Here is a 16,258-nt window from a genome sequence, read left to right as displayed (position 1 = left end):
TATTCTCTCGCTCCCAGGTGGCTCAGATCAACTCCTTCCAGGCCGTTCTGCTGGAAGCGTCAGTGAGACTTATCAAAGGGGATCCCCTCATGTAGTCACCACTTCCTCTCCTCCGGACACACTCACTCTCTTGTCATCACATCCGGGCTCTCAGTCACTTCCCTCTGGGAGAAGAAGGATTTCCTGTGGAGTCAGAAGGAAGATACATTCCACAGATAAAAGATATTACTCATCACCCGACCACGAGGTTGAACAGCTGCACAAATGCATCTGGACAGGCTTTATTTCACACGTTTCAACACTTTGGATTTACCAAAATCTTAAGGTACCGACACGGCATAGCATGAGCTGGTTTCCTACTGTTGAAATGTGGCAGCAAGTCCTCTATTCGTATAGATAATGCTAAAACACAGAAAGTCTCCCTCTCACTCACATTAGAACTGTCACAATAGTCACTAAAAACCTTGGAGACACATACAGCACATATATACATAAATGCAAATACACAAAAACGACAACCCCTCCACGTGGAACGATGGTATTTCTGGATCTGAAATCATAAAAAATCTGAAGAATTGGTGAGAAAAACAATAATCTGTAATGAATAACATCTCATTGCTGCTCCACTGTGTAACGCAGTTCAATGAATCTGAACAGTCTGTCTTTGTGTAAACGCAACATGGAACCATTCAAGCGAATACTGGCAGGAGACGCAGACATCTGAACAAATGGATTGTTTGAAAACGCTCATATCATAAAACACCAGCTACAAACGGTAGTTTTGATACTTGACCACAGAAAAGTGGTTTCTATGAGAAGAATCTGTCGGTGAGGACACCCGACCGCGTCATCCTGCTTTCTTTTATTCTCCTTCTGTGTCCGTTCACTAATGAATCCCATGTTTCTCTTTGTACTCGGCGTGTTCCCATAGCAGCTCTCCCAACCAGGCAACAGCTGGAAGCTGTTAGCCAGACATGCCGTGAGAAACTAGCTCCTCTGAGATTTTTTCTTTTCACTCTTACAACTCTTACTGTGTGTGTGTGCTTGTTATATGAGTAGTGTATGACCTTGCTTTATATTCTTAATGAAATCCTCCATCATTTAAATACTCAAACGCGCCACACCCCTCACTGTGTCTGTACTCTTGGACATATATCTTTGCAAGGACCAGTGTGAGCCTTAGACCATAAAAATTAGGACATTTTGACATTATGACATTTTGTGAAGTCCTTTAAAGGACCAGTGTGTAGGATTTAGCAGCATCTAGCGGTGAAGTTGCAGATTGCAACCTCTCTCGTGTGCCAAGCGTGTGGAAGAACTACGGTGGCCGAAGCGAAAATGCACGCTATCTAGAGTTGTTCATTTGAAGAGTTGCAGAGCAGAGTGTGTGTGTGTGTGTACGTAGGAAGTGAGTGGTGAAGCAAAAGAGAGAGAGCGGCGGCGAATGTGTGTGAGTGAACAAGTGAGCTAGTGGAGCAGAAGACAGAGTTAGTTTAGCTTTGAGAATATCACGTGAATGTTCAGTGGAAGTTGTAGCAGAAATAAATGCTGCAGCTCCTCAAGACCAACAGAGGTTTCCCGTGTCTTGTTTCCTGGCGGCTGAGTGGAGTGATGGGGGTTAACTCGGGAACGAGTAACGTTATTGACTCCGGCACAAGCAGGAAAAGTTAACACAGTGTTTTGTCCGTTCTGGGCTACTGTAGAGACATGGCAGCCGGGTCCGTGAAGAGGACCCGCTCCATCTGTAGATATAAACGGCTCATTCTAAGGTAACAAAAACACAACGATTCTTATTTTCAGGTGATTATACACTAAAGAAAAACATACTTACCCCCTAATTGTTACACACTGGTACTTTAAAAGGGACAGTTTTGGGGCTGGGACTTTAGGGTTAAGGTTAGAATTAGGTTTAGGGTAAAGGTAAAAGTGAATGTGTGAATTAAGATCAGTCGGAGGATTAAAGAGATCAGTGCAAGCTTTACTAAAACAGACCATTTATTTACACTTAATGATCATCAGATTAAAACACTGAGTTTCATTGAGAAGTGTGGTTGAAACGTTGGTAGTTAAATCATTGCAGCTTAGTGTGCGGTCATCTTCACTTCAATATAATAATATCATTTCCCAGACCGGCACCTCTAGTATCTGATGTGTAGTCAGCAGACAGATTCAAATTTCTATGTTTGTTTGTGAAACAATTTCATCATCTATTCTTACACTAAACAGAGGGAGTTGATTTGTGGATCAGACTGTGCAATGTGACAAATCACTGGCAATGCTGCCCTCCAGTGTTGAAAACTATAATCAGTTTTAACAATGTAAGATAATGAGATTTCTCAGCTGTGAAAACAAGCATATGAGTTAATTTAATGACTCATTGCTGTGTGTTGTATACATCCACCATTAGTTGCTTAACATGCTGTTTATGTTTTGTAGGTTTAAACTTTGCTGTTGCACTTCGTTTGGGAAATTCCAGTTTTGGGGAATCCCAAAGGAGAAGTGATACTGAGGCATCGGTCAGGTCATCATTTCACAATATCTAAAACAATTTCCTCTGAACTGATCATAACACCCATACAGACCCCGATCAACAACAGTAACTGAGTTTACAAAAAAACACCGTGCAGACAGGAGTATGTCTTTTTTAGGTCTTTGAGTTTCACAGATTGTATTCCACTTGTTCCAGTAGAGGCCCGTTGATTTCATCTGGTTCCTGCACACAAAAGAGCAAAACAAAATGTATGAAAATCTGGATACTGTGCTTTTTAAATTTGGTATCTCTGATTATTATTTCACTGGAAATGTACTTAGTTACTTCCCACAAAACATTTCATCATCTGTCATCATCACAGCAAATCAGCTGAATAAAAGTATTCCATCGAACTGGAAAAGACCAGTGGTGGAAGAAGTATTCAGATCTTTTACTTATGTAAAAGTAGAAATACCACAATGTAGAAATACAAGTAAAAGCCTTGCATTCAAACGTAAGTAAAAGTACAAGAGTATTAGCATCAAAATGTACTTAAAGTTAATTTCAGAATCACATATTACTGGATTATGTATATTGATCACTTTAATGTTGCAGCTGCTAAAGGTGGAGCTCATTTTAATCACTTTATATACTGCTGTATTTTGTATTAATAATCTAAATCTGCAAAGTAACTAGTAACTAAAGCTGCCAAATAAATATAATGAAGTACATTATTTGCTTCCAAAATATAGTGGAGTAGAAGGTTGCAGAAAATGGAAAGTAAAGTGCCTCAAAATTGTACTTGACTAAATGTACTTAGTTGCTTTCCACCACTGAAATGATCAAAGCGCCCAGGTGAAAGGTCATCCTAGTATATTTACCTGTGTGACGCGGCTGTAGGCCTGATTACTGGGAGGACTGTAGCGACGTATGCCTCTCAACGACAGGAAAAGTATGTAGACTGATGCCAGGAAACACTGCACAGTAAACGCTATGGAGCTCCCCTTCGCAACGTATGAACCAACTCGCTGTAGTGAGGAGAATAGAGAGTATAGGGAGGACAGAAAGAAGTCATTTCTACACATTCAGCATATAAAAGTAGAAAGTGAAGCTTTTCATAATGGTTAGAAATGTGTAGGTATAGAATGATGTTTATACAGTCTCCTTGTCATAAATGACTTACCTGTTGGTTTGTGTTGAGTGCCACAGGCTGTGTGGACCTGAGGCTGTTGGCCAGGAGAGCAGAGAAGCCAAACAGCAGACTAAAGAGGTTCAGACCCATCAGAGCGATGATCTGTTCACGATTAATACAAAATTAAACCTGCAAAAATTCCATAATAACCTTTCAGCATATTATAATTCAGGTGCTCTGAGAGAAAACTAGACTTCTGCACCTCCTCTTGACTCTGTTTTTAAAAATTTTTTTTGCCTGTGACGGGACACTTTGGCCAATCACAGGTCATTTCAGTGAGAGAGCGTTCCTATTGGCTGTTCATCAACAGAGGCAGCTGTCAATCACTCGTAAACCCCGATCAAATGGTCAAACTAGGCAGCGCTGATCAAATATGAATCAATATTCTGTTGCTGTAATGCCTGTTTCTCGCCTCAGATGTTTGCAGAAACATCTTGTAGTGTACTGTTTAGCTGTGAAATGAGAAAGTTTGCTCCGGCTGGTGGGCGGTGCTTGGTATTTCCTCAACAGATCTCAACATGGCTAGCGGGTCACAAACTTTCTCATTTTACAGCTAAACAGTACACTACAAGATGTTTCTGAAAACATTTGAGGAGAGAAATAGGCATTACAGTAACACAATATTGATTCATATTTGATCAGCGCTGCCTAGTTTGACCGTTTGATCAGAGTTTGTGAGTGATTGACAGCTGCTCAGAGACGGCAGGCTCCAGCTCGGCTCTGATTGGTTGTTTTCCTCCGGTCTGTGAAATCTTGCAGATGCCGTTAGGAGCACCGGAGGACACAGAGGCACAGGAATATTTTTTCAGATTACCTGTCTCATGTACTACTGTCAGGATATAGTGACTGTTTCATAAAAATAATATTGGCTCCATTTCTACCCACTGCTGCTTTAAGGGAGGAAGGTGAGGACGTAAGCAAAACAAAAAAGTCCCATTAGAAATGATCAGCCTACCTTTAGTTTATTAGCTTTCCTCTGAACCTCCATGGCCAGACACCCTGCAGCCACATACTGTAACAACACAAACAGTTAGCACCCAGTATATGACTCTCTCTTTCTGTTTAAAGTCTAAATCAGTTGAAGCAGATGTGGACTCACAAACAGGCTCGACCACACTGGTGTTGCCATGGAGACAGAGCAGTTGTAGCTCACACATGCATGGGTGACTGTGGCCAGTATGCAAGCTAATGCACTGAAGATCTGCACCACCTGATGGGGAAACACAGGTATGAAGCAGTTCAATAGCTTAACACGCTTTAAAGTATATTAACCAATCAGAAAGGAGCATCTCACCCCAGTGACTAAAAGTCTGGTATTAACAACAGTCCCAAACCAACGGTGAATCCTGCCGTTGACTAGCTCCCCGTTATTAGTAACCTGGGTCAGTGGGCGGGTTGGGGGTGTCTCCTTCAAAAACACCTGGTGTAACCCCTCCTGGAACATGTTCTGCGTCATCTGTTGCGGTAGAAAAAAGTTAATTTCTAAGAAAACGAAATGGATGTTGAGAAAGAATCACACACACTCAGATTTCACACTTGATTTCAGTCTATGTGGCCGCTTACCTTCCCCAAATGTTGTAAAGCTTTCACTAATTTATCCGCAGGCCCTCATATCAACAGAAAATGTCATCTAGCTGAAATAAGAAACATTTAAACAGATTGTTTTCTCACTGCTGCTGCTGCTGCTGTTTATTCCTCAGTGTTTAGTGCAGCAGATCCCGGGGGGTCAAAGTTCACTTGAGTTGGATGATAATAAACGGTTGAAGTCCACTCTTGGGGGAAGTGATACGGGGAGATCATTGGTCACGATTAAAGAGCTTATCAGCGTGTAGGCAAATGTGACTGTGACATCAGAGGACTGGTTTCATTTTAGAGACAGGTTGAGATTACACTTTGTGTGCTAACTCCATTATCCACTCTCATAGATAAAAACATTCATTACATCCTGCAGCCTCACATTCACACAGGACAAGAACCAACATACACACTGGTTGACTCTAATGAGTCAAAGGCTTTGATTCTGATGAAGACGCAGTTGGCATCGAAACGTTAGTCTTTAATAAAGTTAATAGCCTTAAATCCGTGTGCTCCAGTGTGCTTTGGACCTGGTCTCTGAAGTCTCTCCTGTTACTAGATTAGGACAGGCCTACTGTTCCTTGTCAAATGGTTGAAGTGTGTCTAACCTCCTTTCGTCACATACTAGTTTATATAATACACAAACCACATACCCCAAGTTTACAAATAAATGCGAAGCAAACTTTGTAGGCTCTCTTTTTAACAATAAAAAAGTATAATCAGTATCCGAAACCGCCTACTACATGCTACTGACGAACGCAGTATGCAGTATTTACTGCATACTGCGTTCGTCAGTATTAGTAGTAGTATGTAGTATGGAACGTAAATCAATTTATTTTGTAGTACGCTAGGCCGGGTTTCGCGGGTTTCCGGTTTTGGAAAGCGGAAGTAAAGAGCATGGACAATAGCAAACCTCCGCTACTTTACATTACAAAAATGACCGAAAGTGACCGTTCCAGCGCTTTGCATTGGGGGATACATCAGGCAAGGTAGACTGGTCCGATGCATGCTGGAGATTTTTTTTGAATCAGTACGACATCCGGGTATTTTTGGTATACTAGTATAGTATGCGGCTTCGGATACAGCCAGAAAATACAACAAATAAGAGCAAAGGACCACAGAATAATGTTAAAAACACACGATAAGATGTTATGAGGGTAAACATAATAGGGTTAAGTATGTAAAAACAAAAGAAAACAGGATCAAAAAGTTAATACACAAAAATCTGGGCTCTTTGGAAAGTCCTCCAAAATGTTTTATTTGAGAGATTTTTTTACAAAAATAATGGCATCACTGCATCATTCTAAGGTTAACTTTGAGATACTACTGCTGACGTGGAGTCTGATGTAAGTGCCCTGTAACTATGAGCTCCACCGCAGGCCTGCCAACGCAGTAAGCAGCCTGCTGTACACACAATACCCGACTCCATCGCTTCAAATATTCTCTACTTTTACATTAATGCAAAGCAGCTTTTATCTCAGTGACCGAAGCTGTTGCTCATTATCATCAGAGTAAACAATGTTTGCTTGTGTTTGTGCAATCAGGTTCTGGTATAAAAGAAGTGTAACAATAATATGACATCAAGGAGACAATCGTGTGGATTGATGTTCAGTAAATTTGTCAGTGAGTTAACGCTTAAAGTCACTTCAGTGGATTGAAAAGCTGTTTACTTGTATGTGCATGGCTTTTGACTGCACAGTTGCACATGAGCCCATTCAGGTGTCTGTTACAGGTGTCCTTTTTGGCATCAGCTACTACAGTGGACCCTAGTCTAGTGCATTGTGCCACTCACTGGCCAGTGGTTGTAAGTAACGCTGAGCTGCTCAGCAATATCTCCCCAATCCTTCTTCACTAGGAGACTCATGCAGGTAAAATCTGGTAACATCAACTAGCAACTAGTAGAGTAATACAGTTATCCAAGTATTGATTTTATGTTGGGAGAAAATGACGATTAATCATCTGTCCCGGCATGCATCTCTGGCTATTTTTCAATTACAATTTATTGTATTTATCCCAACGTCCTGGTCTTCACCTGAGTTAATGGAACTGAGCGAACCCGCCTCTGAGTCAAGAAAGCAGGTACAAAAAAGTGAGATGTGATGTTGATAGATGAGACCAAAACAATAACTTACCATGGTCATAAGCCCAAACCACTAGGACTGTGTATCTTTGACATAGTGTGATTCTCCGTTCATACTGCCGTTAACTTTGACTGATCCTGTGTCTTCATCAATACTCTGAAGTCACTCTTCATTACATTCTGCAACTCAGCCTTTCCATTCAAATGGCGCAAGAACCACAATACAAATTGTCTTGTGATAAAATGAACAACAACGTTTAAAAATAAAATCAAACTTTATTTGTTAAGCACAGTTTCAACTTTAACACAAAACGTGTTAAAACAAGATGAACTATATTAAGAACACAGCATAAGATGAGGGTAAAGAGTAAATACGTCATATAAAAACTAATTTTTAGAATAAAAACAGGATTAAAAAAGATCTACATTTCTGATTTATCTGTGACAAAAATGTTTGTGGCATTCAGCATTTTATATGATTAGAAACAAATTCATTCAAAGCGGCGGTCATGCAAGTTCAAGGCTAGGAGAGATATTAGTCAAATATAAGTGCAGCAGGTTTTTTTTTTTACCAACCCAGGAGTTTGACAACAGAGCTGGTATCACATTTAAATTTATTTTTGAGAGAATCTCTTCACAGATGCTAAGATAAGATAAACCTTTATTGATCCCCAGAGTTTGATGTTGACACTATAACTACAGGCCTGTTAAATTCAGTGACCTGCCGACCCAATGCTGCTCAAAGATTTTCAATTATTGTCAACTTTTACTTGAATCAGCTTTAAAAAATCCATAAATTAAGATTCCTAATGCACGTGTGATTGAAGCTGTTGCACATTACAGAATAAATTATGTTTACTTTTATTTGTGCAATGAAGTTTTTAGCATGAAACAAGCAAAACCATATACCTGAATAACATGACATGGTAAGCTCAGGACACATTAGTTTGTAGAGTTTACCTGCAGATTCCAGCAACACGTCAATGCAATGAACAAGCCTAGGAGAGCTAAGAATGACACATGAACAGATCACCCGTCTCAGCCAAAACGCCACAGCAGGCAGCGGAAAGAGGTCACACTGCACTCTGAGGATCTTTAGGGCAGATGGACACACATTTAGCAGATCTATAAATACGTAGGGGGCTACGTCAGACCCATTCTGTTCTTCCTGGCAGTGTTTCTGTGTCGTCGTCCTCGTCTATCCCGCCGGAGTACAGGTCAGCCAACCTGCTGAAACGTGGTCCCCAGAGGGCCAGGCTCTGAAAGTCCTCATCCGAGTCTGAGGAGTTGACCGAACTGAGCGACCCCGCGTCGGAGCCGACGCCCTCGTAGTCGAACACCAAAAGAGAGTCGTAAGGAGGAGCCGTGGGGTCACTGTCTGCAGCGTCCAGGTTCTACAGGAGAAACATATAATACACATTGTGTAGATCTTTACAGTCGTATATATATATATAAAAAGATCTTCTTGTATAAAATTCACTCACATCCTCAATGAATTTGACGACCTCTTCGTTGGCGTGGAGTTGTAGGCGGTAGCACGGGCGGCTCTGGATGGTAGGAAACACGTCAGTGCAGAAGACTTCAGGACGATTATCAAGCCCTCTGTGGAGCTGACTCAGGTCATACTCCTAAAGAAAATACACAATGAGGAAACACCTTCAATCATGTGCTAATATCCCACTGAAACCATAGACATACTGTATATACATAGACGCCACATTGGACGCTTCAGCCCGTTGCTCGATACGTCAACGTGGGCGCCATATTGGACTGGGCAAGACTGGCCTGTAACCCTATACAAGTGAACGGGGGAACTGCCGTTTTTCTGTATAAGAAGTACTGTAAAGTCTACGTTTCTCAACCGATTTCAACGAGTCGTTATTATATTAAAGCGTTTGTGATCTACTTGGAGTAGAAAAATAAAGATTTGTCTTCAGTTACTTTGAATCTAGAATAGATTCTTAGAATAGTTGAGCTATAATCGCTGCTAGACGCTCAGGAGACTGTCATGTTCACTACCGTTAGTCTAGGAGTTCCTTTTGTTTCCTATGTTTCCCTGTCCTTTTGTCTCTTGTGTGTTTTCCCCTGGTTTGTCTAGTTTGTCAGTGTGTCGGGAGGTGTGGCCTCCCTCCTCCTCCTCCTCCTCTGGGCGGGCTCGGCTGGAGCAGCTGCCACCAATCATCATCACCTGCAGTATATATACCCCGGTTTTCCTGCTACTCATCGCCAGATCGTTCCGTCGCCCTCAGTGGTATTAGACGTACTCAGACTCTCTTACCCTAATGAAATTATTCTTGACTTTGTTAAATGCTCGTTTTTGGATTTTGGACTTATCTCGTGTTTTTTGTTGCTCTGTGCTCAGGTCTGTCACCTGCCAGCTGTGGCTGCTTCAACCTGCCTGCTCACTCCTGAACTCGGCTCCTCCACAACCTGGAACCCGTGTGGAAAATAAATATTCTTTTTGTTCTACCTTTAAAACTCTCGTTTTGTGTGCTGCATTTGAGTCCACGTTTTTGTGAACTAAAACATAACAGAGACGAGTGTGTACCGTGGGCTTACATGAACTGAATTACTGACGTGATAGAAAATAATTAATTTATCATAAGGAATTGTTAAAACTCAAGTTTGTCAAGTATGGCTTTGGCTTATTTTCCTTGTTTAAGGTTAATACTTGGAGAAAGGTCCCTATGTAATATAATATAATATAATATAATATAATAAGATGTAATATAATATAATATAATATAATAAAATATAATATAATATAATATAATATAATAAAATGTAATATAATATAATATAATATAATAAAATATAATAAAATATAATATAATATAATATGATATAATGTAATATAATATAACTATAAACTAACTATAAACTATTCTGACATACAAATATGGAGCAGCTTCTAGAGCATTTGCTTCTGGCCTTAGCATGACTCAGGGTTTAAGTTTCACAGCAGAAAGGGGGTAGTGTAATGTAATCTATACCACGGCATGTCTGCAGCAGTGTGTGTCATGATTTCACCTGATTTACCTTCTCTTTCCTCTGTTTTATCGGCCTCATGTTGCACCACTAATGAGGTATCTCATGTTACTCCACACTCCATGTGTTTCCCTTCCACCTACCAGTTGCCTTCAGTCAGTGATCTTTCCACCTCTGCTAATCATTGGATCACTCGATTGTCTGTTGTTGCTCTAGGTAGGGCTCCAAAATGAATCGCAATCCCGATTTTGGCTTCCCACTATTAAATTAATATGATCGACTGCAATATTGACGTTTAAAATGCATGCTCCACTCATAGAAAACTCTGCTGCAAATCTAATCCAGCACTTCCTAGACTGCCACCACGGGGTGATCGAGATGTTTCCGCTTCACTTTAGGGAACTGTCATGCCGCTGCATGTTGAATAATAAAGAACCTTTTTTTAAATCTTATTTTGATGTAAAGATTTGTACATTAGCAGGAATGTAGAACAACCTGGAGGTGGAAGCAATGCTCTTTTTATTTAAATGTGAAAGTGCAATGGAAATATTTGTCCCTAAAGTCAATACATAATTGTGATCTCAATATTGATCAAAGTAATCAAAGTAAGACCCTTCCATTATTATTCCAATGTAAGCAGACACCTGACAGTGCAGATGTCTTGTAACAGCTGCATTAAAACCTCCTGCTCCTACCTGGTCCTCTTCACCTCCTCCCTCCTCATCGTAGCAGAAGATGGTGTCTCTGGGTTCGTCTTCAAGAAGAGGGACATCCTTCTCTGACCTCCTCCTCCTTCTCCTCCTCAGAAACAGCAGCAGCAGCAAGAGCAGCACTGTGTGGTCAACAGAAAGATCTGAGCAAGTAAAGATGGAATGAATAAACCCAACACAAATTTAGGACATCAGGTGGATAAAACTACATACACAGAAGACCAAAAAATACTCCCAGAACTGAGGTTGCGAGAGAAGAACCACGCAGGCGAGGGGCAGAGCGTGGGAGAAAGCAGGTGGAGACCGCCCCCTGACACTGGCACACCTCTACGTCCAGTGTGCTGTCTTGGTACATCATGCCAACGTCATAGATACGCATCAGCACCTTATAGTCCCCCGGTGACAACTCCCGTTTGGGAGCCAGGGCTGCCGCGTTGCCTGCAAGAACGGGAAAAGGTGCAGAGTTAACACTTGAGGAATGGTTGGTTTGAGTAAATATTTTGTTAATGTATGCGTGTCATGGAGAGTTGGACATCACCGTTATATCTTGAAGTGATGCGGCATGTGATTAAAACATTTTTTTTTTTAGAAAGAATAGATTAGTAGTTGTCATTTAAATGAGAAGTGAAGCCAAAGCAGAAGTGCCTTAAATCTTTCTAACAGCCAGCAGGGGGCGACTCCTCTGGTTGCAAAAAGAAGTCTGACTGTATCGAAGTCTATGAGAAAATAAGCCTACTTCTCACTTGATTTATTACCTCAGTAAACATTGTAAACATGAATTTATGGTCTCAATCGCTAGTTTCAAGTCTTCTTCAATGCAGCATGATGTTCATTTAGTAAATTATGGTCCCATTTAGAGTCAAATACACCATAAAGCCGGGTGTGATTTAGGGCGTGGCTACCTTGTGATTGACAGGTCGTTACCACGGCGTTGTCCGGTCTGGGAGTTGTTCATGAAAGTTAATTGTAACATTTTGGTAGCCTAAAATTGTTTTTTTTCAGTGTTTGGTTGTACTTAACTCCACTCTCTTGTCTCTCTTTTGGTCGCAAAAGAAAAAGATGTTGACGGCCAAAATGCCGACCTCGAGGCTTCAAAACGTCAGTCCACAAACCAATGGGTGACGTCACGGTGACTACGTCCATTTCTTATATACAGTCGATGGTCTATATACTGTTAATGAGCTCTCTTACTTGTAGAATTGGTACTAATAGTCCAGTCGATCCTGTGCTCTCCTTGAAGCTCCACAGTAAACGGTCCAGCATGACCAGGTCCGTCTAGGTCCACTATGTCCAGCAGAGCAGGAAAAGGGTCACTGTTGCACAGACTGGCTTTCCTCTGCTTGATCACAGGACGATGGTCGTTCACATCCAGTAAACTCACAACCAGAGTACCTGTCCCCGTAGCCGGGGAGCTGTCTAGAAGAATGAAGAGAAGGGTTATTGTTTGGCAAATGAGAAAGAAGGTTGTGACAGTGCTGTCGGGTTTAAAGTATACATTTACCGTTGTCGTAAGCCAAAACTAGGACTGTGTACTTGCTGTCTTCGACGTAGTGTGATTCTCTGTCCATGTTGCTTCTAACTTTGACTGACCCTGAGTCTTTATCAACACTCAGCCACCTGGCGGTGTCATTATGTAGTTTATATCTGGAAAAAGTAAGAGACACAACCTGATCAGATGTAAAACAGGATAGCGTACATGCATATAAACACACTATATGCATAGTATAGTACAGTATGTGTGGTATCATCACCTTACGCTCTGTTTCCTGGCTATATCTGGGTCCTTCGCTCTGAGGTCGACCACAGAACTCTCTGTTTTCGCGTCTTCTGAGATGCTCACGTGAATCTCTGCCGGACTGAAAACAGGAGGCTCGTTCTTGTCTGCGACCGTTACCGTGACCGTGGCCGTCGAGGTCGACAACCGCCCAGAAAACGGCACCTCATTCGTCACCACCACCAGCAGAGTAAAGACAGGGACGCTCTCAAAATCCAGCTCCTTGGACGTGATGGAGAGCAAGGAAAGAAGGATGAAGTACTCTGCGTGTTGAGTTAAACCACAAGACTTAAGACACAAGATAAAATGGACAGGTGTTTCCCAACCTTGGCTGTTTTGAGGATTCCCTCCATTTTACTGGGGCCTGTGGTGATGCTGAAGTCTCCCCCCTCGTTGCCTTTGATTATTGAGTATTTGGTGTTGGCGTTTGGAGATCCCAACTCATCCTCGTCAGCGACCTTTAGTCTCGTTACCTCCACTCCGACCTCATTCTCAGGGACTGACGTGGATATCTGGGGGGAAAGCGTGAAAGCTGTACTAAATGAAGTCACAGATTATTTCAACATTATGATGAAGCCGTTTTTAACTCACAGATGTGACGGTGAATCGTGGAGCGTTGTCGTTGCTGTCGGTAACACTAATAATAACAGTGCAGGTGGTTGTTAGCCCCGCTCCCTCCATGTCAGCAGCTTCAATAGTCAGCTTGTACTCCGGGAGAGTCTGACGCAGGAAAAGTGAGTTACAGTGTGAATGAGAAAGTGTTGGAAAAGAGAAGAGTAGTGATTGTTATTACCTCTCTGTCCAGTCCGCCTGCCCTCACGCTGATGGTTCCACTCACTGGGTTTATAGCAAACATGTCCTCTTTGGGCATCTGAGCTTTTATCTTATACCTTATTATAGCGTTGTTTGTCTTTGGGTCGTCTTTATCCACAGCTGTTACCTTCATGACGGAGTCACCTGTTGAAGACGAAAACACAATAGTGACGGTTAGGGCTTGAAATTCACATTTTAGTAAGTAAAGTTTGCTTCGTGCTTCTCTCACCAGCGTCGGCGTTTTCGCTCACTCTGCCGTAGAAAGGGTCCTGAGTGAATGTTGGAGCGTTGTCATTCTGGTCGATGACATTGATGATGAGCTCCATGGGCTTCTCAGCTTTAACGTCCTCGTTCAGTGCATGGGCCCACAGCTGTAACACACACCATGTATAGTTTAATAGCAGTGATTGTGCATAAGGATAAAGATTATGGCTGTAAAAAGTGAGTTGTTTTTTTTAGCTCACACTGTATTTGGCTGTATTCTCCCGGTCCAGCGACTGGGTCACATACAAAACTCCAGATCGCCGATTAACAGTAAAAACACCCTCGGGTGGCTGATCAGCTCCTGGTCCAGTGATGCTGTAGGTTATCGCCACACTTTTGTCATTGCTTGACTTGATCTAAAGCACAATAATTCAGATATTTCAGCTTTAGTCACGTCAAATACATTTAGTGAAAATGCATTCAAAACAATTTTATTAGCTTAATGCTACTTTAGTTCACCTTCACCATGAATTTGGGGTACGGACCCCTGTCATTCTCTGGAAAGTTAATCGCTGGAATAACCCACTCCCTCTTCATCCGTCTCAGTCTGCCGGACACGTGTGCAAACTCAACGGTGCGGAGCTGCTCGAGGCCCACGCCGGTGTTGATCTGTTTGAATCAGAACTCACCGTGTCAAGTCCGATGTGTAATTGCAATTTAATCGATAAACCAAGTTTAAGATTACCTCTAAATTTACCTCTAGTAGATTTTTGCTTCTTGGGATTTCATTATTGGAGCAGTTGATTGATGGCTGAATCCCTGCTGCAGCCAGAAAAGCCAAACACTGAGGAACAAAAATGATTCAAACATTGTCCAATTCAAATATATCACCCCATACTGCATTTTTTTTTAAAGAAAACAATACTTATACTATAATGATTTGATAATATCGAGGGGTGAGAACCAGAGGGGCCGAAGTGACATTTGACCAACATTACCAAAAAAAGAGCAAAAAAAAAAAGAAATTCAATCTTAAATTTTAAAACTTCACCAACATGTGGATGACAATATACTTAATAAACAATATTTTGACATTTATTAAAAATTAGATATTTCTTTTTTTAGTGCACTTACACTCTTTTGGCCCAAAATAGTTCAGTGGTAGGCCTTTGGTTTTTCATTAATAACTTTGGATTGGTATATACTGTATATATATATACTGTATATATTACGGCTGATAATAATGCGTTAACGCAAAATTGTTTTAACGCAACTAATTTCTTTAACGCATTAACAAAATCAATCTTTTGGATGTTGTTGCAGGCTCAGTTTTAAAGCGAATAGCTTTAGAGCTAAATGCTGCTTTTGTGCTAAATTTTGGCGAGGAAAAACTGTCATGGCCATTTTCAAATGGTCCCTTGACCTCTGACCTCCAGATATGTGAATGAAAATGGGTTCTATGGGTACCCACGAGTCTCCCCTTTACAGACATGCCCACTTTATGATAATCACATGCAGTTTGGGGCAAGTCATAGTCAAGTCAGCACACTGACACACTGACAGCTGATGTTGCCTGTTGGGCTTTAGTTTGCCATGTTATGATTTGAGCATATTTTTTATGCTAAATGCAGTACCTGTGAGGGTTTCTGGACAATATCTGTCATTGATTTGTGTTGTTAATTGATTTCCAATAATAAATATATACATACATTTGCATAAAGCAGCATATTTGTCCACTCCCATGTTGACAAGAGTATTAAATACTTGACAAATCTCCCTTTAAGGTTCATTTTGAACAGATAAAAAAATGTGATTCATTTGCAATTAATCGTGATTAAATATTTTAATCCATTGACAGCGCTACTATATATAACTCATTTTTGCCTAAAATGTCACTTGCGCCCCTTTGGTTCTCACCCCTTGATATACTACTATACTATTTGGCCATAGGAAGGCGTGAAATGATTCATATTTGAGTATTAAATAGTATTATGTACTTTGTTTATACTGCACTTTTCAAATACCGAATTATTTGATATAAACATATATTTTGTTTTTCAGAAAAGAAAAACCCACTATGTGCTTTTCAGAGTAAAGATTTATATATACTGTATATATTATCATTTATATATGACAAATAATACATAAACATTATACATATAAAATGATATGCAGGTGAGCTAAGGAATGCGACTGAACCAGAAATGTGCAAGTTATAGTGAGCCAAAATCTGGTGACTGAAACAAAAAACAACTTTTAACCCTCACCTGGACTTGGCACAGCACAAAGAGCACCCTCAAAGTTCTTCTGTTGGCCGTCATCTCCTTCAGTGTAGAAACCCTACAGATCTTTCCTCCGCCGTCACTGGACTGGCTCTGCTGCTTTGGTCCAAAGCAAGTGCTTTACTTTGCTCCTAGTGATCCTAACAGAGTAGTTGTTTGATTTTATCAGT

At 41.0% G+C, this 16,258-nt stretch overlaps 2 protein-coding genes across 2 annotated transcripts; both read right to left on the bottom strand.

Moving 5' to 3' along the window:
- Positions 1 to 1,957: 1,957 nt before the first annotated feature.
- si:dkey-30c15.13 (uncharacterized protein LOC558731 homolog) lies at positions 1,958 to 5,391 on the bottom strand. The gene is made up of 7 exons (XM_037767618.1): positions 5,226 to 5,391; positions 4,957 to 5,118; positions 4,762 to 4,872; positions 4,618 to 4,674; positions 3,654 to 3,764; positions 3,352 to 3,498; positions 1,958 to 2,713 (listed from the first exon to the last, which is right to left on the bottom strand). Exons 2-7 carry the CDS (start codon positions 5,116 to 5,118, stop codon positions 2,660 to 2,662), a joined length of 642 nt encoding a protein of 213 aa, XP_037623546.1. The 5' UTR covers positions 5,226 to 5,391; the 3' UTR covers positions 1,958 to 2,659.
- Positions 5,392 to 7,560: 2,169 nt separating this feature from the next.
- Positions 7,561 to 16,229, bottom strand: LOC119486174 (B-cadherin-like). Its single transcript, XM_037766062.1, has 15 exons — positions 16,074 to 16,229; positions 14,564 to 14,650; positions 14,326 to 14,475; positions 14,067 to 14,222; positions 13,832 to 13,973; positions 13,583 to 13,746; positions 13,381 to 13,509; positions 13,116 to 13,301; positions 12,767 to 13,011; positions 12,517 to 12,659; positions 12,207 to 12,431; positions 11,229 to 11,453; positions 11,001 to 11,137; positions 8,802 to 8,945; positions 7,561 to 8,711 (listed from the first exon to the last, which is right to left on the bottom strand). The coding sequence occupies exons 1-15, from the start codon at positions 16,125 to 16,127 to the stop codon at positions 8,466 to 8,468; spliced, it is 2,433 nt and encodes an 810-aa protein (XP_037621990.1). The 5' UTR covers positions 16,128 to 16,229; the 3' UTR covers positions 7,561 to 8,465.
- Between the last annotated feature and the right edge of the window lie 29 nt (positions 16,230 to 16,258).

The sequence above is a fragment of the Sebastes umbrosus genome, chromosome 4 (assembly GCF_015220745.1).
Source record: "Sebastes umbrosus isolate fSebUmb1 chromosome 4, fSebUmb1.pri, whole genome shotgun sequence".
In the NCBI taxonomy this organism is placed as follows: domain Eukaryota; kingdom Metazoa; phylum Chordata; class Actinopteri; order Perciformes; family Sebastidae; genus Sebastes; species Sebastes umbrosus.
Note: the sequence above shows the minus strand (reverse complement) of the source record. Positions and strands in the feature narration are given on the sequence as shown.

What these genes read in the sequence shown, in the direction of transcription:
- LOC119486174 (XM_037766062.1), bottom strand. Translation starts at nt 16,127, where the DNA reads ATGACGGCCAACAGAAGAACTTTGAGGGTGCTCTTTGTGCTGTGCCAA. An exon ending in GCCAGGAAACAGAGCGTAAG is followed by an intron (nt 12,660 to 12,766) that starts GTGATGATACCA and finishes TACTTTTTCCAG; the next exon opens with ATATAAACTACATAATGACA. An exon ending in AGTATTTTTTGGTCTTCTGT is followed by an intron (nt 11,138 to 11,228) that starts GTATGTAGTTTT and finishes TTGACCACACAG; the next exon opens with TGCTGCTCTTGCTGCTGCTG.
- si:dkey-30c15.13 (XM_037767618.1), bottom strand. Translation starts at nt 5,118, where the DNA reads ATGACGCAGAACATGTTCCAGGAGGGGTTACACCAGGTGTTTTTGAAG. An exon ending in CCAGACTTTTAGTCACTGGG is followed by an intron (nt 4,873 to 4,956) that starts GTGAGATGCTCC and finishes TTTCCCCATCAG; the next exon opens with GTGGTGCAGATCTTCAGTGC. An exon ending in CCTACAGCCGCGTCACACAG is followed by an intron (nt 2,714 to 3,351) that starts GTAAATATACTA and finishes TTTTGTGTGCAG; the next exon opens with GAACCAGATGAAATCAACGG.